The 25,888-nt window shown below is 33.9% G+C and overlaps 1 protein-coding gene and 1 long non-coding RNA gene across 3 annotated transcripts in view; one reads left to right on the forward strand and one right to left on the reverse strand.

Annotated features, from left to right (window-relative positions):
- The window catches only part of LOC136030348 (uncharacterized), a 361,960-nt gene that overhangs the window by 51,919 nt on the left and 284,153 nt on the right, over nt 1-25,888 (reverse strand). The window lies entirely within an intron of this gene.
- Nucleotides 840-23,976, forward strand: LOC136029825 (uncharacterized). Of its 2 annotated transcripts, none has more exons than XM_065708282.1 (4): nt 840-917; nt 7,317-7,413; nt 16,450-16,608; nt 23,797-23,976. In XM_065708282.1, the coding sequence occupies exons 2-4, from the start codon at nt 7,336-7,338 to the stop codon at nt 23,905-23,907; spliced, it is 348 nt and encodes a 115-aa protein (XP_065564354.1). In that variant the 5' UTR covers nt 840-917; nt 7,317-7,335; the 3' UTR covers nt 23,908-23,976. The 2 variants fall into 2 exon arrangements, with proteins under 2 accessions (XP_065564354.1, XP_065564355.1); XM_065708283.1 differs by having other exon boundaries at nt 857-917; nt 7,324-7,413.

Consider the following 25,888-nt stretch of genomic DNA (forward strand, 5'->3'; position numbering starts at 1 on the left):
ATGATGAAAATAGAATATTTTTGATTGCATAATGATATTATTTGAGCTATATTATGATAATTGTGATATATTCATAATTTAGAATAAATTTCTAAGGTAGTGTTCAGAAGCATATCCAAAATCACAAAACCTGACACCCGAATAGCTAAGGCAAAAGGCATGGAACAAGAAACAGCAAAAATTACATTGATTTGTAAACGAAAATTTCTCACAGTAAAATGTATGATTAAAAGATAAAGCAAAATTACAAAGAAATGAACGTGTGTCCAAATTGGTAAAAAACCGGCAAGGAACAAGAAAGAGCAAAAAGACACGTTGATTTAAGCGTGGCACCTATATAAACTTCATTGACAGTGGATATAAAAATCATAACATTATTTTTACTAAAAACCATGTAAAAAGGAAAAAAATTGATCTGGACAGTAGCTAGTGACTGTAAATGGCATAACGCAAACGCGTATACCTAATGTTATTTATAGCAATACTTACAACGTCATTTAGAACTTTACTCCTTATCTTTAGGGTATTGCATTACTAACTTTAAAAATTAACGTTCATTCAAATGCTTTGACACTAAAATAACGTTAAAAAAGACAGAGACAACCTGCTCGTCTTCTGAATGACTCTTTAATTGCTTTGGCTGTTTTTTAATGCAGGTTTTCTTGATATATTTGTCGTATACATCCAACCGTTTTGAATTGTCTTTTGTTAAGAGACCACACAGATAAGCAATTCCAGTACCATTTTATGACACAAATAAATAACGGATGCTGATCCCTCCAAATATTTTCCATCCCGTGCGCATCCCTTAATGACTTACAGTTTTAAAAGTAAGCGAAGTGTAAAGATCAGAGTTAAGACAGAGTTCAGTTATCAAGCCAACCAAGCCTGAGATTGTTGGAGAAAGAGTTGGCAAGGTAAGTACTCTTTCTCTGTCTAATTCTTTCCTTGATGTGGAGTGTAAAACTTGGCTCCTGTAATAATGTGGATGTACGAATAAAATAGGATCAAAACAACTCGACGGGACTTTAACTTATCGTTATTTTAACATGGACGTAAATTGCTTAAGAGCAAACTTTCAGGAACTAAACTACCATAAAACGCACCTTTGGGAGAGATGGCTTAGCTCAGTGGACGGATATGCTGTCGGCGGGTTACTCCAGTTTTCGGTGGTTTCATCTAAATATTTTTGTTTAGATTAAACGAATCCGGTCACGACAAAGGAGGGAATCAACCTGGGTGGGGTTCCTAGGGTTGGGGTTCCTAGTTGTACCTAGGGTTGGTGGCGCCCGGGGAAAATTAATTACAGCGTCAAACTCGTTTGACCATGTTAAACTCAAAACGAGCAAAAATTAACACGAGTAGGACTGACAATCTCCATGATTTCTCAAGACTAGAACATAAGTTGCACTTTACTGAAAAAAAAATAAAAGACGATGAGTTTTCAGTTTATTGTACATATACTGACATTTATTCCTTAATGTTTTGATGATTTCTTATTTATTAAAATAAAAAAGGGAAAACATTTAAAATGTATTTTGTTTTCAGTATAGTGCGAATTATGTTCTAGTCTTAATCTTCAAAGAAGATCAGGGGGGATTGTCATCCTCAAAGACACAACCCCCGGACATTTCAACTACGCTGGAAGCAATGGCTATCTCAAAATTTTGATTGGATGTGTTTGGGGAAGTGATGGGCATGGGACAGGGACTGGTTGCTCTCCAATCGCTTTCAACTACTAAAAACGGAACTAGCCCTTTGAATTTCCAATCGAATCAGCCCCTTTCCAAGTTTCTACAACAACTCTTTCTATACGAAGTGCCCTGATTTAAAAAAAAACAACGTTGTGCCCATGTCGTTCTGTACTTGGACAACGCTATTACGCTGCCTATGATAAATCGCCAAATCATCACTTACCCAACGTCTACTGGCAAGCAACCTTAAATACAGCTTATTATTAAATTTGGTAGTTCAAACCCGTGTCCAAATTTATAGCCTGCGGATTGATTCAGCATTGTACGAGTTTAATAGAGAGTGAAGGATAATAGAGTTAATAGAGATTCAGTTTTACACATGTATACTAAACAGCTAAATTTAGCAGCCGGACTTTATAAGTTTAAGGTTTAAAAATAAACATATTTCAACGGCAAGGAAAAGTGGAATATTAAAACTAAAATCTTCTTCAGTAGCTTTGAGCAATGATACACCTAAAAATTTTACTCATATGATGGCTAACCACAAGAAAGGGTCTAGCGTAGAATTTAGAACAAAACTTTAAATTTAAAAAAAATTATAAAAAGGCCTACTGTAAAATTTAAAAATAACGTATAAACAAAACTAAATTATTAATAAAAACGCCCATGACTGTTCAGTGTTTAAATTGTGTATTTGAATGTTGAGATTGTGCTTAAGAACACTTTCATTCGGCCTTTGAAAATTGACTTAATTCTTTTATCTTTTTTATGGTCAAAATGTTTCCTAGTTGTACTAATTCTCATTGACAGGGAACATCAGTATGAAAATAAAATGTTAAAGATCAAATAAATCTCTTAACATGAAAAATAAATGGACATCGAAAAAATAAATAATTACAATTAATAAAGAAATTGACAGGGGAAGTAATGAAGCCACGCATAGAAACTCAGGGACTGCGATTCGGTTTAAATAGCCGTTGGCAACCCTTGAGGTAAATGTAGCCAAGTAACTGGCATATTTTACGGAATGTTGGCCTCAGGCAGCTTTGTGGTGACAGGAACTTTTAAAGGCAGTATATTAGTAGCAATCACAGCTTAGATACCAATATCTAAGCCATGTTAGTAATCTGGCACTTAGAAAAGGAGATTTTTCTGTGAGAGGGAAGGGGGATGTAAAAATGATAAACTGATTTTTGTTTAGTAATTTGAGTAGGACCTGCCCAGGAATTTGGGGAAATATAGAATTATAGACCGAGTCTCAAGGCTCTCCTCCTGCGTATAGCATGAGGTAATTTAAAATCCGGGATCTACTGAGAATTATGTTGTGAATAGTGAGTGAATCACGGAGCTCCCTATTTAATGTGTTGAAATCCTTATAAGCTGTTTACACCAATCTGGTCATCCAGAGGTCCCCCTTTTTTATCACCAAAGATTGGCGTGTCCACAGGAAGTTATTTCAGAGGGAGCATGCATTTGAAGGGCGAGATTTAAAACATCCAATGGGAGGATTGTATGAAAAGTTATGTGAAAATTGTAGTATCACGTGGTTTTGTGGAGCATAGCCATTACAAGCATAGCTTCTTGGGTCTATTAATTGATTTACTTTTGTAATAGTTTTCTTTAGTATTAATAAATTGATTGATTGATTGATACCCATCATAAGTTACGAGCCTGAGAAAATTTGCCTTATTTTAGAAAATAGGAGAAAACATCCCCTAAAAGTCATAGAATCTTAAGTAAAGTCACACCAGCGCATTCAGCGTTTCAGAGAACCCCACTGTAGGAGTTTCAAGCTCCTATCTACAAAAATGTGGATATTCGTATTTTTTGCCATAAGACCGATCACGAGTGCGTGTTTATTTGTTTTTTGTTTTTTTTTCCCAGGGGTGATCGTATCGACCCAGTGGCCCTCGAATGTTGCAAGAGGGCTCATTATAACTGGAATTAAAATTTCTAGTGCCCTTTTTAAGTGACCAATAAAATTGGAGGGCACCTAGACCCCCTCCTATGCTCATTTTCCCCCAAAGTCCCCGGATCAAAATTCTAAGATAGCCATTTTATTCACTATAGTCGAAAAACCTAATAATTATGTCTTTGGGAATGACTTACTCCCCCACAGTCTCCGTGGGAGCGGCTGCAAGTTACAAACTTTGACCAGTGTTTACATATAATAATGGTTATTGGGGGGGTGTACAGAGGTTTTCAGGAGGATTTTTTTTGGTTTGCGGGGGGGGGGAGTTGAAGGGGGGCTAAGTGGGAGGATATATCCATGGAGGAATTTGTCATGGGGGAAGATAAAAAACAATGAAAAAATAAATATAAAAAGTTTTTTCAACTGAAATTAGAGAGTATCATTAAAACTTAAAACGAACAGAAATTACTTCGCATATGAGGGGTTTACCTCCTCGTAATACCTTGCTCTTTGCGCTAAAGTATTTTTAGTAATTTCAACTATTTATTCTACGGCCTTTGTGATTCAGGGGTCATTCTTAAAGAGTTGGGACAAAATTTACGCTTTAGTCTAAAGAGCGAGGTATTGACGAGGGGGTGAACCCCCTTATATACGTTATAAAAACATACGAATATAGAAGTTCGTTACGTAAGTTAATTCGTAAGTTACGTATATTTTTTACTAATTAAAACACACGTAAAAAATCAAAAGTTCTAGTTGCCCTGTTAAGTAATCAAAAATTCGGATGGCACCTAGACCCCCACCCCCACTCCTTTTTTCTCAAAAACTTGCGATTAAAACTATGAGAAAGCCATTTAGCCAAAAATATTAATTTGCGCATTTCGTTTTAATTATTTATGTGCGGAGAGCCAAAATCAAAACATGCATTAATTCAAAAACGTTCAGAAATTAAATATAAAAAAAAAACAAGTTTCTTAACTGAAAGTAAGGAGCGACATTAAAACTTAAAACGAACAAAAATTATTCCGTATATGAAAGGGGCTTTCCCTCCTCAACAACCTGCTCTTTACGCTAAAGTTTTATACTGTTTTGGAAAGTAAAATTCAGAGAATATTCAAACTTTAGCGTAAAGAGCAGGGCGTTGAGGAGGAAAATTCCCATTCATATACGGAGTAATTTCTGTTCGTTATAAGTTTTAATGTCGCTCCTTACTTTCAGTTAAAAAACTTATTTTTTTTTATTTAATCTAAAAAAGAAACGGCCCAAGCTACTAACAAATGACTTATCCGGAGGCTTATCTTGGATAGTTTGTAACCCTAAGCTCACAAGTCGTACATGGTCATTATGATGGCCTGCGTTTACTCCCCCGGAAAATATTTCCCGTGGAAAGTACTCCCACCGGAAAATAACCACCCGCGAAAAAAAAGGAAAATAACCCCCTCGCCCATCCGCGGAAAATACCCTCCATAGATGATATCTCCCAGAAACTAACCCCATGGAGTGTATAGAAAAATAGAAAATGATAGAGTCTAATAGAAAAAAAAGATTAAAAAAAAAAAAAAAAAATACCTAAGGCAAAGCAATAGCACTACCTAAGCAAAAAAACAATGTTGATACAATGTATTGCTTAATTTATTGTTTATTTCTTTTGGGTGGGGGGGGGATTTGGACCAGGGCACTTCGTATAGAAGGAAATGTCACAGAAACTTAAAAAAAATGCTCATTCGATTGGAAATTGAAAGGGCTAGTGTCCTTTTTAATAGTTGAATGTGATTGGAGGGAAAATAGCCTCCGACCCCACGCCCATAATTTTTCCAAGCATTTCCGATCAAAATTTTAAGATAGGCATTTTGTTCAGCATAGTTGAAAGGTCTTGAAAATATGTATTTGAGGTTGACAATCCCCTCCTCCCACAGCCGTGTGGGCGAGGGTTGTAAGTTTTGCCCTCGGGACATATAAAATTTTAGAGTGCAGAGTCGTATAAACTTTGGAGGGGCTCATTGAACTGTTAGTCAGAAGTTCTAGTGCCCTTTTTGAGAGTCAAAGTGATTTTGAGGTAGCTATCTCCCCCCCCCCACACACACAAAAAAATCGTATTTTTTCGAAGTGTGTGTAATAGACATTTCGGGATATCGATTTTATTCAAAATAGTCCAAGAATCATATAAAAAGGCTTTTGGGCTTTAAACAAAACCCCAAAGCTTGGGGGCAAAGGTTTTAAGTTATTTAAACCGGAGGTATTTAAGGGACTATATGGAAGGGTTTGGCTGTTCAACTATCTTGAACTAGCCAGAAGACTCTGTGTTTATACTTTTAATGCTACTTTTATGGTTACCACAGCTAATGACATTAAGGGCATTAAGTTGAAACGTTTAATGGGAGTTACAATTAAATAAAAAACCTGATACACATGCAAGCATTAAAAGGTCATATAAGCAATATCATAGGCAGCGCTGCTGTATCATAGCAATTTATATTTTAAAAGAGCTAATTTGTTTTGAAGTTTTAATACCCCTTTTAAGAGTCAAAAGTGATTGGAGGACAATCGGCTCTCCCCTTTAGCTCATAATTTTTCAGACACCTCAAATCAAAATTTTAAGACAGCCATTTTGTTCAGCATAGCTGAACAGTCTTGTAACTATACATCTATTATATAGCTACGTAGGCTATTGCGTAGGTCAATCGCCTACAGTTGTGCAATTTGCTAATTTTGATTAAAAACAAAATGTTGCTTTGAGATTAAAACAAAACAAACTGTGTGTATTCCGGTTGTAAATAAGAAATCCTAGCAATGTCCCAAGAATGATTGAGGGCATTAAGTTCAAACTTTCGGAGCTGCTTCTATTACTGCTTCTGCTCTTAAAATTTAACTAAATCAAAATTGTGGAAGTGTATCCAAGCTGCCAAAGAGCAGAGTTGGAAATTTCTGGGAATGGAATTTTTATTTTTCATGTCAACTATAGGAGGTATGAAACTAAAATAAAGACTAGTATTTCTATCAAGATTTTCAAAAGGGTGTATGTTGTTAACAATTGTTGAAAAAACTCTTCCAGCATACAAATAGCAGGCCAAACTATGAATTCCTTAGAAAAAACAAAAAAGATTTAAATTATTATTCTTTTCCCCTGAAAAAAACTATGTCAATATAAAATGAACAGAAATTAATTACAAAAACTTTTCCACCAAATAAGTTTTTCAATGAAAATTAAAGAATTCCACTAAACTAAAAATGAACAAAAATAGAATCAAATATTTTACGAACCATAAACTACCACAAATCAGCATAAATAAATAAGTGAAACCCAAAACGAACAGAAATTACAACAAATGACCGAGTCAAACTCAAAACGAGCAGAGATTAACATGGATAGGGCTAAAAACCCCTATGTCTTCTCAAAGCCAGAACATAATTTGCACTTTGCTTAAAAAAGTAGATTTTAAATGTTTTCATTTTCATAGCTTTAATAAATCAAATGCAATTACGATTTTAAGAAATAAACATCAGCATGTGTAAATTAACTGATAATGCACATTTAATTGCATTTTTATCAGTAAAGTTATTTTCTGGCTTTTGTTCATATATGTGTATGTATATATATATATATATATATATATATATATATATATATATATATATATATATATATATATATATATATATATATATATATATATATATATATATATGCGTTACAATTTTTATTATTCCAGTGTTTAGCTTACAGAATCAATGGAAAGGAAGCTTCTTACGTTGGTCGGTGCTACCATTCTGATCTCAATTGGCGTTGGTGTTACTAGCGATGACTCGGTATGCCATTCCTTATGCTTTCAAAATAAATTGAGATAAATTCTTCTGGTTTTTCTATTGCTTGATTTCAATGAATGCGCTTGACTCGGGCTTTCATAAGCTGAGGTTCCGGAACTTAACTGTAGCCCTACATAATTCATTTAAGGAATTTTAATTCTTCAAATTCTGCGATTTTGTTCTCTTTAACGATTTTTGAACTTGCTGTACAATCCAAATTGCCCGAAGTTTGTCTATTTTCATCATTCCCTACCGTAAAAAAACAAAAAAATTCCTTTCCTTTCTTTTTCCTTATTTCTTTTAGCTTCATTAAACAACTTTTATTATTTTTCCTGATGAAACAACAGCTCTTAAATATGGTTACCAGAAGACCGATGTTCGCTTGGTCCCTGGTACACGGCACATGACAGGCTTATATATATAACACTCTTGCTGTTGCTTGTCTTCTAACCGTAGATTAATGTGAACTACTTTTCCAGCTTTTCCACAATGATAATTTTTTTTATTTATGCTGCTGCATAATACAGTAAATACCAGGCCTGGTCTATTACGCATACCCTATGAAATATCTAAATTATGGCTTTGTGTAAAATGTGACTAAATTCAGTCATAATTATTAGTACATGTATGTTTTTTGGAGCTGGTTAAAAGAAATACTTAGAAAAGCGAAAAAAGCAAGAAGTCAGCATGTTATTATACATAGAAGCAGTTCTACATTTATGGGTTACTGTGTGAATCCGAAACGTAAGGAATAGCACGTTATCAGCCCTTAATAGGCACCAAACAGTTCGTGGTAACGAACTGTAGTAAGGAGCGACCCTGCTCAATAGTAAATGAAACTCTAAAAAACGGAATTTTGATGCTAAAAGATACATCAAAAGAATAGGATTTTCATGCTGATTCTAAGTATATAACGTTTATCAAATTTAGTCTTTGTCATCAAAAGTTACGAGCCTGAGAAAATTTGCTTTATTTTGGAAAATAGGGGGAATGTCGCAAGAGGGCTCATTCTAACGGAAATGAAAAGTTCTAGTGCCCTTTTTAAGTGACCAAAAAATTGGAGGGCACCTAGGCCCCCTCCCACGCTCATTTTTTCCCAAAGTCAATGGATCAAAATTTTGAGATAGCCATTTTGTTCCGCATAGTCGAAAACCATAAAAACTATGTCTTTGGGAATGACTTACTCCCCCCATAATCCCTGGGGGAGGGGCTGTGTTACAAACTTTGACCAGTGTTTACATACAGTAATGGTTATTGGGAAGTGTGCAGACGTTTTCAGGGGGATTTTGTTTTTCGGTTTGGGTGGTGGGGTTGAGGGGAGGGGGCTTTGTGGGAGGATCTTTCCTTGGAGGAATATGTCATGGGGGTAAGAAAAATTCAATGAAAAGGGCGCAAGATTTTCTAGCATTACTATAAAGAAAACAATGAAAAAACAAACAAGAAAAGGTTTTTTCAATTGAAAGTAAGGAGTAGCATTAAAACTTATAACGAACAGAGATTATTATGCACAAGAGGGGTTCTAAAAATACTTTAGCATAAAGAGCGAGGTATTTAGGAAGAGATAAATACCTCGCTCTTTATGCTAAAGTATTTTTAGTAATTTCAACTATTTGTTCTATGGCCTTTCTGATTCAGGGGTCATTCTTAAAGAATTGGGACAAAACTTACGATCTAGTGTAAAGAGCGAGGTATTAACGAGGGTACAAACCCCCTCGTATACATAATAAAAATATAAGAATATAAAAGTTTGTTACGTATGTCAACTCTTAAGTTACGTATATATTTTACTAATAAAAACGTTCATTAAAAATTAAAAGTTCTAGTTGCCTTTTTAAGTAAACGAAAAATTGGAGGGAAAACAGGCCTCCTTCCCCACACCTTATTTCTCAAAATTCTCTGATCAAAACTAAGAGAAAGCCATTTTGCCAAAAAAAGAATTAATATACAAATTTCATTTTAATAATTTATGTACGGAGAGCCAATATCAAGCATGCATTAATTCAAAAATGTTCAGAAATTAAATAAAAAAAACTAGTTTTTTTAACTGAAAGTAAGGAGTGACATTAAAACTTAAAACGAACAGAAATTACTCCGTATATGAAATGGGTTGTCCCCTCCGCAATCCCTCGCTCTTTACGCTAAAGTTTGACTTTTTGTCACAATTCTACTTTTTAAAATAATTAAAAGCTTTAGCGTAAAGAGCGAGGGATTGCGGAGGGGACAACCCATTTCATATACGGATTAAATTCTGTTCGTTTTAAGTTTTAATGTCGCTCCTTACTTTCAGTTAAAAAAAAAACTAGTTTTTTTTATTTATTTCAATTAGAAATAATAAAATTTTGAGCTTTATTGTATTTTCTATTAAATACTAGAGATAGAAATTAAAACAATTAAATTATCTCTGGAGCGGATCCCCCTCTATCAAAGTCCAAGACCATACTACAGCTGGTATGACCTATCTAGTTGTAGTAAGAGTATCAAACAGTTCGTGGTAACAAACTGTAGTAAGGAGCGACCCGGCTCAATAGTAACCAAAACTCTAAAAAATGGAATTTTTATGCCAATAGGTACATCAAAAGAATCGCATTTTAATGCTGATTTTAAATATATAAGTATAAATATATAAGATTTTAAATATATTTCATCATTTTAGAAAATTTTACTATTTTAAAATGTAGAGTTAAGAGAAAGAGTCAAACTTTAGCGTAAAGAGCGGGGCGTTGAGGAGGAAAAGTCCCTTTCATATACGGAGTAATTTTTGTTCGTTTTAAGTTTTAATGTTGCTCCTTACTTTCATTTAAAAAAACTTGTTTTTTTGTTTAATCATAAGCACTGAGCCTTATTTTCTTTTACAATGATTTTCTTTTATTCAGCAGATTATTTTCACTAAGCCAGCGGCAGTCTCTTATTCCTCAAATAATACCGCTTCCTTGAGTTATTAAATAAAAAAAAATAATTTTTTTAGCTGAAAGTAAGGAGCGACATTAAAACTTAAAACGAACAGAACTTAATCCGTATATGAAATGAGTTGTCCCCTCCGCAATCCCTCGCTCTTTCCGCTAAAGCTTTTAATTGTTTTAAAAAGTAGAATTGTGGCAAAGAGTCAAACTTTAGCGTAAAGAGCGAGGGATTGCGGAGGGGACAACTCACTTCATATACGGATTAATTTCTGTTCGTTTTAAGTTTTAATGTCGCTCCTTACTTTCAGCTAAAAAAAATTAGTTTTTTTTATTTAATTTCTTAACGTTTTTGAATTAATGCATGTTTGGTTTTGGCTCTCCGCACATAAATTATTAAAATGAAATTTGTATATTAATTCTTTTTTTGGCTAAATGGCTTTCTCTTAGTTTTGATCAGACGATATTGAGAAATAAGGGGTGGAGAAGGAGGCCTAGTTGCCCTCCAATTTTTCGGTTACTTAAAAAGGGAACTAGAACTTTTAGTTTTCAACGAACGTTTTTATTAGTAAAAAATATACGTAACTTAAGAATTAACTTACGTAACAAACTTTCATAACCTTATATTTTTATTATGTATACGAGGGGGTTTGTACCCTCGTTAATACTTCGCTCTTTACACTAAATCCTAATTTTTGTCCCAATTTTTTAAGAATGACCCCTGAATCAGAAATGCCGTAGAATAAATAGTTGAAATTACTAAAAATACTTTAGCATAAAGAGCAAGGTATTTATCTCCTCCTAAATACCTGGCTCTTTATGCTAAAGTATTTTTAGAGCCCCTCATATGCGTAATAATCTCTGTTCGTTTTAAGTTTCAATGCTACTTCTTCCTTTCATTTGAAAAAACGTTTTCATGTTTATTTTTCATTGTTTTCTTATAGTAATGCTAGAGAATCCTGCGCCCCTGTCATTGAATTTTTCTTCCCCCATGACATATTCCTCCAAGGAACGATCCTCCAACATAGCCCCCTCTCCTCAGCCCCACCCCCAAACAAAATAAAATCCCCCTGAAAACGTCTGTACACTTCCCAATAACCATTACTATATGTAAACACTGGTCAAAGTTTGTAACTTGCAGCCCCTCCCCCAGGGATTGTGGGGGAGTAAGTCATCCCCAAAGACATAATTATTATGGTTTTCGACTATGCTGAACAAAATGGCTATCTCAAAATTTTGATCCGTTGACTTTGGGAAAAAAATGAGCGTGGGAGAGGGCCTAGATGGCCTCCAATTTTTTTGTCACTTAAAAAGGGCACTAGAACTTTTCATTTCCGTTAGAATGAGCCCTCTTGCGACATTCTAAGACCACTTGGTCGATACGATGACCCCTGGGGAAAAGAAAAACAAAAACAAACAAATAAACACGCACCCGTGATTTGTCTTCTGGCAAAAAATACAAAATTCCACATTTTTGTAGATAGGAGCTTGAAACTTCTACAGTAGGGTTCTCTGATACGCTGAATCTGATGGTGTCATTTTCGTTAAGATTCTACGACTTTTATGGGGTGTTTCCCCCTATTTTCCTAAATAAGGCAAATTTTCTCAGGCTCGTAACTTTTGATGGGTAAGATTAAACTTGATGAAACTTATATATTTAAAATCAGCATTAAAATTCGATGCTTTTGATGTAGCTATTGATATCAAAATTCAATTTTTTAGAGTTTTGGTTACTATTGAGCTGGGTCGCTCCTTACTACAGTTCGTTACCACGAACTGTTTGATAATCTTCTTCTTACTCTTCAATGATTTCATTTCTATCCTATTTGCACATTTAGGGGGTATATTCATTTCTATTCTTGAAAGTTTAGAAAAAAAGAGCATCTAATATTGGACTGATAGACTTTAGAAAGTAAAAATACCTTAAATATCTGGGAAAATACTGACCTGAATAAACGTGGTGAAACAGGAAGTACAGAACATTTTTCAATTTTTCAATTAACTAGGCTCACATTTTTGCTTGGTGATATGGTTTGAAAGGCAATATATTTGGGAAAATATTATTGTGGAACGTATTGTGAAGTGTAATCGAACCAAATTTTTTTCATTTTTCCTTATGTTAAAAACGAGCATGGATTAATAAAAAAAAATTATCTGCTCAAAGTAAACTATTTTGGTTTTTAAAAGAAAAATGGGGGGATAAGGGTTAATTTTGAAAAAGGGTTAATTTTAGTAAGGTTTAATTTTGAAAAAGGTTTAAATTTAAAAGGTTTAATTTTAATTTTTTATCCCCCAGGTAATTTCTAGCTGTTGAGTAATTTACCCTTAATAACTTTTCCCTCAAGGAAGTATTGAATTTCAAAAGGGTCATGCTTGAGTGCAAACGAGCCAAACTCTCAGAGGTTATCCCACATTGTCAAGCAGAATTCTGGCTAAACACGTCAACACTTGATTACATATTACTAAAAATACCTCGAAATTGGCTGCAGTATCTACCACCTCCTCAATATCCACGACAGACTTTAAGTAGGTGTTTGACCTCATCTGAAGAGAAGATCCATGGCATATTTTATTTTATTTAGCATCTCAACCAATTTAGTTTCTCTCATCAGAGACATGTATACGAAGCTCAGCAGCCCCTTTATCACTTGAGCAGGAAGAAAGAAAAATTTTAAACCATTGACCACTTTTGACGATGTTTTCAACGGATGCTTGTTATCACCGAAGAAGTTCAATCTGCTCATAATTGCTGCTCATATCTGCTCATTAGCTCACAATGAATCTGGTTTCATCGTAGGTAGAGTAGTGACAGATAAATCAGAAAAAGCCGATGATATAGGTCAAATTGATAAGTCCCTTTGAGATCCTTAGTCTCAAACTGACAATACCCATTCAACCACCAACTTGTTTGGGATGAGAAAAATCGCCTCAAAAATAAAAGCCATACATAACTCATGCAAACCTGATCCGCAAGGAAATATCTGCTACCAGTTTTGAGATTATACCGGAAAGTGGATCGTGGAATTTACCTTCGTTGGTATCCCACTTACCCCCCCCCCCCAACAATAGCCACTCCAAAGACGATATGAGACTGCTGGCACTTGCGAGCTCTAATTTTAAAGCTTTAACAACCATCCGGAGGAATCAGATATTGTCTGCAACTCTTAAAATAAAACTATTCAGCTCGATCATCATGTAGACCGTAGACTCTTTAAGAAGACGATCAGCACCACCTCGCTGCCTTTGAACTAACATTAGTGTGGCGCATTCCTTGTATGACCGACCATTATAAAATCTCTAACACCAAGATTTCAAGTTCAAACAAATCATCTACGGTGGATAAGAATGTCTAATACCCATGGAGTGCATGGAAAGTCTTCGTCTCCTGAAATTTTCTTCGGTGGTCAAATGTACTGTTCTTGCCATTGATATCACCTACAGCAAGGAGGGAGGCCATATTTTCGATGATTAGCATGTCGCCCTTTCTTAGTTTCACAGGGGGTAGAAGTTTATGCAGAAGTTACATCCATCCACTGTCTGGTGAAAGAAGAGAGCTAAAGTGACCTTCTAAGACCGGTAAGGCTGAAGTTGAGTAAGTCAAGCTTAATTTAAATAAAACAGAAATATAAGGTTTTTGGTGTTATTATGTTTTTTTTAGGTACAAACACCTCAATCTAAAATCCAGCCCTATTTTGAGCTGTTGTATATTACTCGTTTCTTTTTTTATATAATTAGTATCTTAACCGAATTCTGGCATATTGGTAACGCGAATTTTAATTTTCGAATCTGGAATTTGTTTCATGTCAAATACTATGCCAATCTTTGCAGTATTAAAATTTAAACACTAATGTGTGTTTGGAGCCTCCTGGCTCGGGTGCATCGGTCATGTGCCCTTTTTTACCCTCCTTAATTTGGTACTGTACGTGTCATACGTCTTAAAAATTCCAATTGTGATATGCCAGCGCCAATTTCCAAGTCACTGTAACAGTGGCAATCACTCTTGAATTTCCGTTGACACGTTGATTTTTGAATTAAAATGGAATAGTTGTGGGCATCAAGTCATGGCTAATTGTATAAAAAGCCAAGACAGATAGTCCAATTGAGTGAGAAGCAAACCTGGCATTAATCCCCCCCCCCCTATGTAAATGATTCCAGACAATCATTCTTGCACTATTTGCACTTCTATTTGATGACTGTGTTACGCATGCTTGAATCGTGAGAAGGCATTCCTCTTTACCGGTTATACATGGGAAGCCTACTTTTAGATTTGTCATGGTTCTAAATGATGTCTCTTCTTTTAGAACGTGAGATTTAGGGAGCAAAGCTTTGCTTGAAATCTAAAATTTCAAACCACTTAAGACTATTGACACTCGATCTAAAATGTTGAAAGGCTGTTTTTACTGGCAGCTGTATTTATTTTTCACTTAATTCTCTGAGATTCCATACTGTTCATAGTTCATCCATACTGTTCATAGTTTTGTTTTCCATTTTGGGTTAAGAGTGCTCAGTATGGATAATGGCCAGATTATATACCAGAAGACTAATTAGCAGTACAATAGCGAAATCGCCGTTTGGAACCAATATGTCACCGCTGCTTAACCGAAGATTAATAGTAGGCTACTGGAAATTTACATAACCTCTGAACTCGGATTAAGATTATTTCAAGTAGTGTATCAAAGATTGGAGCAAAAATATTTTAATTTAAGTAGTAGCTTCAAGTAGCTGCTACTTAAAAGCAAAAATATTTTAATTTAAGTAGTAGCTTCAAGTAGCTGCTACTTAAAAGCAAAAATATTTTAATTTAAGTAGTAGCTTCAAGTAGCTGCTACTTAAAAGCAAAAATATTTTAATTTAAGTAGTAGCTTCAAGTAGCTACTACTTAAAAGCAAAAATATTTTAATTTAAGTAGTAGCTTCAAGTAGCCGCTACTTAAAAGCAAAAATATTTTAATTTAAGCAGTAGCTTCAAGTAGCTACTACTTAAAAGCAAAAATATTTTAATTTAAGTAATAGCTTCAAGTAGCTGCTACTTAAAAGCAAAAATATTTTAATTTAAGTAGTAGCTTCAAGTAGGTACTACTTAAAAGCAAAAATATTTTAATTTAAGTAGTAGCTTCAAGTAGCTGCTACTTAAAAGCAAAAATATTTTAATTTAAGTAGTAGCTTCAAGTAGCTACTACTTAAAAGCAAAAATATTTTAATTTAAGTAGTAGCTTCAAGTAGCTGCTACTTAAAAGCAAAAATATTTTAATTTAAGTAGTAGCTTCAAGTAGCTACTACTTAAAAGCAAAAATATTTTAATTTAAGCAGTAGCTTCAAGTAACTACTACTTAAAAGCAAAAATATTTTAATTTAAGTAGTAGCTTCAAGTAGCTACTACTTAAAAGCAAAAATATTTTAATTTAAGTAGTAGCTTCAAGTAGCTACTACTTAAAAGCAAAAATATTTTAATTTAAGTAGAAGCTTCAAGTAGCTACTACTTAAAAGCAAAATTATTTTAATTTAAGTAGTAGCTTCAAGTAGCTGCTATTTAAAAGCAAAAATATTTTAATTTAAATATTAGCTTCAAGTAGCTACTACTTAAAAGCTAAAATATTTTAATTTAAGTAGTAGCTTCAAGTAGCTGCTACTTAAAAGCAAAAATATTCTAATTTAAGTAGTAGCTTCAAGTAGCTGCTACTTAAAAGAAAAATATTTTAATTTAAGTAGTAGCTTCAAGTAGCTACTACTTAAAAGCAAAAATATTTTAATTTAAGTAGTAGCTTCAAGTAGCTGCTACTTAAAAGCAAAAATATTTTAATTTAAGTAGTAGCTTCAAGTAGCTACTACTTAAAAGTAAAAATATTTTAATTTAAGTAGTAGCTTCAAGTAGCTACTACTTAAAAGCAAAAATATTTTAATTTAAGTAGTAGCTTCAAGTAGCTACTACTTAAAAGCAAAAATATTTTAATTTAAGTAGTAGCTTCAAGTAGCTACTTTTCAAAGTAGCTCAAATATAAATTATATAATTATAACTAAAATAACATTTCTGAGTTATTGGTCGGATTACCTATTGATACAAAGTTTAGGGAAACTTTGCGTTTTATTTTAGAATTGAAGCACTTGGACAACTTTGTTACTGATCAAATGATAAATGCTTTTAGTTTACGTGTTGTATGGGAGGATGGAAGGCTTTACGCCAGGTTATTCTTTGTGATGCTCCTTGCTGTCTAGGCTATGCAGAAAAATTCATTCAGTCACCATTTCTGACGCCAGCAATCTTTTGTGAAAAATCTCCTACTTTTGAGAACCACATGAAAAAGGTGAGTACCCCCTCTCTTTTTCCTTCCCCTTACTCTCTCTCTCTCTCTCTCTCTCTCTCTCTCTCTCTCTCTCTCTCTCTCTCTCTCTCTCTCTCTCTCTCTCTCTCTCTCTCTCTCTCTCTCTCTCTCTCTCTCTCTCTCTCTCTCTCTCTCTCTCTGTCCATGGGTCCTTAGTTTTGTTTCCCTCTCTCTCTCTCTCTATGTCCATGGGTCCTTAGTTTTGTGTCCGTCTCTCTCTCCTTCTATGTCTTATTTTATTCGAGGAATAGATGGTAATTAATTGTTATGTTCCAATATAAGGGTCAACCCCACTATCGATTTTCTTCAGAAACTATTTTGGCTCCATTTGGGGGATTTAGCCACAGTTTTCTGGGATTACATCAGCTCAGGGGCTATAGATCTGTCCGAAAATTTCACTGTAACACAAATAAACGGGACGTCAACCATCATTGGAACGCTTAAGGAAGAATTAGCTAGTTCTACCGTTTCAAGCTGTAACTACAGATTCCTTTATTTTCCTGTGATATCACTTTCCGATTCTCGTCGTTCTTGCCAGCGATATGATAGCTGAATTCAGCAACATTGATATGTAGCGTGATTGGATATATGCTTCTTATTTTAGTGCTATGTCTGCTGCAAAATCCTTGCAGTATCAGGCAGCTTTAGATCAACACCCTGGCGAACATTCTTCCCTTCTCTTGGTCATTTCTTAAGAAGTTGCAATAAAAATAACTTTTTCTCATTACCTCATCCCAGCCCTATAGAGAATGTCCAGCTTCTTTTTTTCAGCTTGTAGTCAATTGTTGGTTTTTCAGTTTGGTTTTAATCCCAACCGAATGTCTAACACCGTTTTTTTCTGTTTTATTTTTACCAAAAGCTCTTGTAAATTTGTAAAATAAACCATTGTTTTGTAATTCATTGTGAAAATTCTTCTGAGATTTCAAGTTAATTTTTAGCAATGATTTATGACTATTAAAATTTTTTCCCCATCTAGATATTTCATCCTTGGGCAGAGGGCGTTTTTATTTACGACGGATTTCCTCGCAAAATAATTTTTGTGTTTGGTACCAGACCAGGGCTAAAGTTGAGATGGGATAGGACTACTTTGGTTGAAATGATAAAAGCATATATTCGTTTTTGGTTTTGTTCTTTAGCTCGAATTAAGTGAATACTAGTTAAGATTAATTATGCAGCTACGAGCATCTAATTTTTTTACAGGACTCATAATCTTTGCGCACGCAAAGCTGCGTTTTTTACCGCAGCTTCTAAAATGACACTAATCGTATGAAAAAAAATCGACCGGATTCTTGTTAATTTTCGACTGGAATATTTCATTTTGTTTTCAGACAAATAAAAGGTATCAAAGACATTTTATGATTCATGGGACCTCCGTAAAACAGCTTTTTTTGCAATTTTTCTGTTTCTGCAATCTATTGTATAATTTATTCATTTTCTACGTCATTTAGAAAAAAATTGCATTTCTCTTCCCGTTCTTGGTATCAACCGTGCTCTATTCCTCTGTTAATTCAATTAATTTTCTATTTCTTTTTGGTTTAAGGGTGGAATATGTAGCGCTGTAGTATTTACGATGGCAAATTTCATATTTTTACTCATTTAGTAGTGCCTTGGATACGTTATTTTTACATTTAGTGCATAAATTATTTTGGTATTTAGTGATACTATGGTTTTAACGAAAATAAATCACAAGAAACACGGAGTTTGCTAATATAAAATCCCTGACTCGGAAACGTTTTTTTTTTATCTACGGGCGTTTTTTCAGAAATAAATTAAAAAAAAAATTCCACAAGACAAGCTTTTCAAAGAAAAGTAAATAGCTCCATTAAGCCAAGTATTAGAAACATTAAACTCAAATAATCTTCCAAGCCTAAAACTACCCCAAATCACTATCAATAAATAAATGAAACTCAAAACGAACAGAAATTACAATAAATAACCGAATCAAATTGAAAATGGGCGTAAATTATCATGAGTAGGGCTATAAACCCCATCCCGTCTCAAGACTAGAACACAATTTCCATTTTACTGAGAAAAAAAAACAACAAAATGACCGTAAATAGTCAGTTTAATTGACATAAACTGACATTTCTTCCTTAAAGTTTTGATAATTTTTTATTTATGGAAATAAGAAAGGTGAAAACATTTCAAACATATTTTTTTTTCATTAAAGCACAAATTCTTCTCTGGTCTTGAGAAGACATGGGGATTATCAGCACTACTCATGTTAATTTTTACATGTTTTGAGTTTGACTCGGCTATTTATCGTAATTTCTGTTCGTTTTAGGTTTCATTTATTTATTGATTATGATTTGTGATAGTTTATGCTTGGAAGATCATTTGAGTTTATTTTTGCTCATTCTTGGCTTAATCGAGCTATTTATTTTTCTTTGAAAAACTTGTTTTGTGGAAAAAGTTTTTTTAACTAAGTTTTGTTAGTTTTGTCATAGTTTTTTTTTCATGAAAAAATAATATTGAGTATCTTTTCAGTTTTTCCTATAGGAATCCATAATATGGGCTGCTATTTGTATGTTAGAAAACTTTTTCAATGATTTTTAGTCCTGACACGAAAAATATTTTTAATTTAATTTTATAGCTTCTGAAGTTCCCAAAGGACTGGAATCATTCCCATAGGATTCTATCTATGCTCTTCGAGAACCTGGATTGCACTTACACTCTTTTTATTCATTTAAATGGTAAAAGCAGAACGCCAAAAACGCAATGCCCTTTGGTTTACTTTAAACCAGCATTTAGTTTTAAAGCATAATGGGTCAATTGCATAACTGTTGGGGGCTGATATACGTAATATCCCCAAAGACATAGTTGCTGGACCGTTCTACTGTTCTGAACAAAATGGCTGTATCAAAATTTTGACTGGATGCGCCTGGAAAATGAAAGCGCTCGAGAGAAGAGCTGCCTGCTCTCCAATCTCTTTTTACTCTTAAAAAGGGCAACGGACACTCCCGTTGTGATTGGAGTGCATCACGAGGACTTCCCCCTTCATATATCTAGTAAAAACATTTCAAATAAGTAAAAACAAAGTGAAAACATTTTAAATGTATTTTGTTTTCAGTAAAGTGCAAATTACATTCTCGTCTGGAGAAGGCATGGGGGTTGTCAGCCCTACTGATGTTAATTTTTGGTCGTTTTGAATTTGAATCGGTTATCTATTACAAAATTTAAATAAACATAATAGTTTTAAAATGTTTTAACTTTTGTAGCTTTAATAAATAAGTAAAACTTTAACTTTAAGGAATATATCATTATATGAATATTAAACTTACAATCCACAGCTATTTTGTTAAGTAAAGTGCAAATTATGTTCTGGTCTTGAGAAGGTATGGGGGCTGTCAATGACATAATCTCCAGACCTTTCAGCTACGCTGAACAAAGTGGATATCTTAATTTTTATTAGATGTGCTTTGGGAATTGATAAGTGGAGTGGGAGGCTTGTGGCCCTCCAATAACTTTTGACTAATAAAAAAGCCACAAGTCCTTTCAATTTCCAATTGAAAGAGCCTTTTTCGAAGTTTCTACGACAACAAACGGCCATCCCAAAATTTATTTCAGATGCATTTCGGGAAAATATCAGATGTTTGTTTTGTTTGTGGGGGGGGGAGGGTAATCTATCTTCTAAACACTCTGAATCTATATATATATATATATATATATATATATATATATATATATATATATATATATATATATATATATATATATATATATATATATATATATAAGATTAAGTTGTCTGTGTGCGTGTGGGTCTGTCGGGTAACGTCATGTTTGTGTGTTGACTGACGTCATGTTTTCGACTGACGAAATTACAGACCGGGACATCGGGACACAAATGACGACCGGGACACCGGCACATAGGGAATATAAATGACGACCGGGACACTCAAAGAGAAAGCAACCGGGACACAAGGAATGTTCGATTAGCAATCACCATCAACAAAGCACCGGGACACAAATGACGACCGGGACACAGGGAGTATAAATGACGACCAGGACATAAGTAAAAAAAAAACTAAAAAAACTAAAAAAAAGGTAAAAACTACAAAAAAACTAAAAAGAAAAAAAAACTAAAAACTAATAAAAAAACTAAAAAAGCTAAAAAACTAAAAAACTAAGAAAGAAAAAAAAAGGAAAAAAAGGAAAAATAAAGGAGAAAAACAAAACTAAAAAAAATAAAAAGAAAAAAAAATAAAAAGAAAAAAGAAAAAAAGAAAAAAACTAAGAAAAAGTAAAAAACAAAAAAAAACTAAAAAGAAAAAAAGGAGAAAAATTCGATTAGCAATCACCATCAATAAAGCTCAAGGGCAATCATTAGAATCATGAGGTATAACTAAAAAAACTAAAAAAGGTAAAAAACTAAAACCTAAAAAAAGACCAATTCAAAAACGAATGTATATACAGACCGGGACACAAATGACGACCGGGACACAAGGAATATAAATGACGCCCGGGACCCTCAAAGAGAAATCACAGACTGGGATACCGGGACACAAATGACGACCGGGACACAGGGAATATAAATGACGACCGGGACACAGGGACACAACTACAACGGGGACGCCGGGGGGCACAGGGGGATATATAAATGACGACGGCGACACAGGGAATCGTCGATTAGCAATCACCATCAACAAAGCTCAAGGGCAATCATTAGAATCATGAGGTATAGATCTGAATACGGATTGTTTTCCCATGGACCATTATATGTTGCATGTTCAAGAGTCGGTAAACCTGACAATTTATTTATATGCACAGACAATGGGACAACAAAGAATGTTGTATATTCGCAAGTTTTACAAAGTTAAAAACATATATATATATATATATATATATATATATATATATATATATATATATATATATATATATATATATATATATATATATATATATATATATATATATATATATATATAAATATATATATATATTCACAGGTGGGACATAGGGACACAACTACAATGGCGCGTAACTAATATGGCGCGTAACGACTTACGCACGCGGGGGGGGGCACCAAATAGGTGTTTGCGAAGCGTGTTGGGGTGGCACGTTGGGGTATATATATATATATATATATATATATATATATATATATATATATATATATATATATATATATATATATTTATATATATATATATATATATATATATATATATATATATATATATATATATATATATATATATATATATATATATATATATCCCCAGGGAATAACTTACAGCCCTTGCCCTGTGCTTTTTTTTGGGGGGGGCATGATCTTCAAAAACATAATTTACACGCCTTTCAATAACATTGACCAAAATAGCTATCTTAAGATTTTGATTGGATATGTTTGGAGAAGTGGGAGGCGTATAAAGGGGTTTAGTTGACCTCCAATCACTTTCGACTATTAAAAAGGCTACTAGCCCTTTCAATTTTCAACCGAATGAGCTCTTTCCGAAGTTTCTAAGACAAGAAATGGCCATCTAAAAATTTCTATCAGATGCATTTTGGGAAAATGCGAGGTGTAAGGGGGAATATCCACCCTTCGATCACTCTGAGACTTAAAAAAAGGTACTAGAGCTTCTGATTTCATTTTCACCCACATATTTACATTTCTCAGGTCGTTCTCCTGATCTTGTTTCATTTGATGGTCCAGTTTGCTCATCTTGAGCTAACATTTCTGTCCTCTTTTGTCCTTTTTGCCCTCATTTTGAGCTTATGCCTACGTTAATCTACGTTTTTGTCGTCTAGATATTATAAAATTGCTGAAAATGCCTTTCGAAATTTACATTACTGAACAAGTATAAATGAATTTACATATTTCTAAGTTTTGTTCTATAATTTTTTCTAAAACTGTTTCGAAATCTCATTTCCTTGCGTCTTTTCTTTTGATTAACATAACTGCTAAACTATTTAATCTTTCCTGATTTTAATGTTCATAGTAGTTTTTTATTGATTTTTTATTTATTGTTTTTTTAAAACTATGGTAGTTTTTTATTGATTTTTAGCCTGGAAAATGATCTCTCTTCTGAAGCTACACTTATAATATACATAATATATATACATTATAATATACATAATATATATGCATAATGTCAAAAAAAAATCATTTTGATGGCAGCACGGGGCCCTTTTAAAAATTGGACCCGATTGGGCCAAATCGTTCCAATCACTCTTTATCCGGCCCTGCACCTAAGCATTTATCAACCGTGCTCCTTATTGTGAAAGATACTAGAAATTCCTCTAGACGGTTGAGCAAAAGATAAAGCCTAATGTCAAAGATGTTGATAATTTTTCATGCCATTACTTTCCAAGATCATAGAATGATCTTCATAGAAGCTACTAATCAATCGAAAAAAGCGGCAATTAGACTTAATAAACAAATTTGAGAGAAACAGGATTCGGTCTCATAGAAGCTCCTGGCTAATTAAAACACAAACTAAAATAAATTCAAAAAGAAAAAGGTCAAAACACTCACATCTATTAATTATAATTATAACTCTGTGATATTGTTCCAGCTTAGCCAAGAAAAAAAAAGTTTGACAACGCAAAAGTTTTTCCTAACTCTTTTGATAAATAATGTAAGGTGGTACGAAGCTACCTTAGGCCAATATAACTACGCAGCTCCTCCTTTATCCCAATCTATTCAAAGCTCCCCTCTTTACAACCTTTCAGGAAGTTTTCATTATCCTTAAATCTTTCTTTACAACATCCTCCCACTACAACCGCGAACGACCTAATTTCCGTTTTGCCCTATTGGATCGGCCGATAAGGACAATTTTTGGCAATATGTTATCTTTCATCCGCAGAACGTGCCCTTGCCATCTCAACCTTTCTCTCATTATAGCACTAGGAAGCGGGATTGAACCACATTTTCCGTACAGCCTACTTTTTTAAATGTGGTCAGTCAGTCGGGTACCCAAAATAATAAATATTGCATAAATTGATACGAGGTAATATCAAAAACGCATTGAAAAATTCTAATAAGTAAGACGCCTCCATATATCACAAGTAACAATAGAGAAGCGGACGTAACTGACTGGTTTCGCCTGGTTCAAGCACATTAGAAAAAAAGTGGGAGGCGGAAACTTATTTTGTCTATAACCTATTATGAGTTAATAAATCTGTTCACTAGATTCACTCATGTTTTCGTCTTTTCTGTTGCAGGTAAAAGAATCTTGGTTTCGCTCTCCTTACAGGCGGCAAACTGATTCAAAAAAGACGGCACAAAGGGAGCCTGAGATCAACTTCCTGAAAAGCCAACGAGAAAATTTCTAAAAATAACCGTCATTTCTATATTTTTCACGTACAAGAATGTGGATCTTTTAATAAAAGATGATATATGTATATTGTTTGTTTTGAAACTTCCAACTCTAGACAAATATTCTATTAGCAGGTATTACATCAGAAGTGGAACATACGGAACACTATCGAGACTTCAGATCATTTTATAGACTCTTAGTACAGTATTTTAAGTGTATGTCCCGGGATATGGTGTTAATTTTAAAATATATATAACCAAAACTTTTCATAAGTACAGAATCATGGTATAACTCTGGTCCAGATACTACGATTTCAGATCTGTTTATCTTTCAGAATTGTAGCAAAATATAATAATAACATGAATTTTAAGAGAAAAAAGGACACTCACATTTAAACTAATGCTCAATAGTACTAAAGGTCTAAAAGAGAAAGTCTTTATTTAACTGAAAATAAGGAACAGCATTAAGGCTTAAAACGAACAGAAATTATTCCGTATATGACAGGGGCTGTCCCCTCCTCAATGCCCCAATCTTTAAACTAGTAGAATGGCATAGATGGGGACAAAGGACACATAGTTTACATACGCTAATCATGTCATAATTTGTATATTTCTATAAGGTCCTAGCGAACGGATTCGGTACTGACCTTCCATAGCGATAAAACCAAATGCAAACAAACAAGTAAGCAAAAATGCAAGCAAACAACAAACTTCAAAGTTAGACACACCGAAACGAACACACAAAGACAGGCATAAAGACAACCAAACAGCTGCTCAGACACAGAAGCAAAGAGAGAGAGAGAGAGAGAGAGAGAGAGAGAGAAAGAGACAAAAATTCAAATCCATTGAGTCAGACACACAAAGATAGACAACGGTCACACACAGACACACACAGAGAGAGAGAGAGTGAGAGAGAGAGAGAGAGGGAGAGAGAGAGAGAAGATGAGCGGTAATCTATTAGAAAATGTCCAACAAGAAAAAAACATTTTTGAAATAGAAACGTTTTGATTTCAGAATTATAAAAACATACTTGTTATTCAGTTTTTACACACTGATTCAATTTATTATCCTTAATATATTTCACTATTGCATTTAAAGTATTTGGAAGTTTATGTATATGCATTATATTAAGTCTTGCTGCAAAACAAAACTGTTCCTCCGATTCGAATTCGCTCGATTATATCGCATACCTCGCAAGTATCCCTTCCAATTTCTACTGCTACGTTTGGTACTCTTCTCTGTGCGTCTATCTTTACTTCTGCTGCTCACTTTACAATCGACTTCCAATAGTGTAAACAAACCACTCATTTTTTTGCTAGTATGTCTTTAAACTTAGTGAAGAAATTACATTCGAACTGTTTTCACTCGTGAGTTCTACTTTCTTAGTAATAATAAACACCTTATATTGGATCTCGTTGCTACAGCTGGTTGCTAGGGCCTCATGGGAGCGAGCAAATTATGTACTCATTGAAGTCTGTAAATTATGTCTTCATGGGAACGTAGGCAAGATGTAATGTTTGGTATATGCAAGTTATGTATTCATAGGAATATACAAATGTGATGTACCGCTTTTATTCATAGGAGATCTGGTTGCTAGGGAGGATTATTACCGTATTTGGCTGCTGAGGGCTGGGAGTAATATGCGAGATGGGGCCCAATAGGCGTTTATAAAGTCCCGATCTATGCCATATTACTTGCGCTAAAGTTTTTGTTGAGTTTTTATAAAGAGTCAAAGTTTAGCGTAAAGAGTGGAGGCTTTAGGAGGGGACAGCCCCTTTCATTCACAGAATAATTTCTGTTCATTTTAAATTTTGATATCACTCCTATTTTCAGTTAAAATAAACTTTTTTATTTAATTTCTGAACATTTTCAACTAATTTAGGTTCACATTTGGCAGACAGGAAAATTTATTTTGACGAATTTGGTAGTCAGGAGTCAGCTGCATACAAAATAAAACTTTCTGTGAGTTTTACATTTAAAAATCCAGATGGGGACACC

The sequence above is a fragment of the Artemia franciscana genome, chromosome 8, assembly GCF_032884065.1.
Source record: "Artemia franciscana chromosome 8, ASM3288406v1, whole genome shotgun sequence".
NCBI classification, from domain to species: Eukaryota; Metazoa; Arthropoda; class Branchiopoda; order Anostraca; family Artemiidae; genus Artemia; species Artemia franciscana.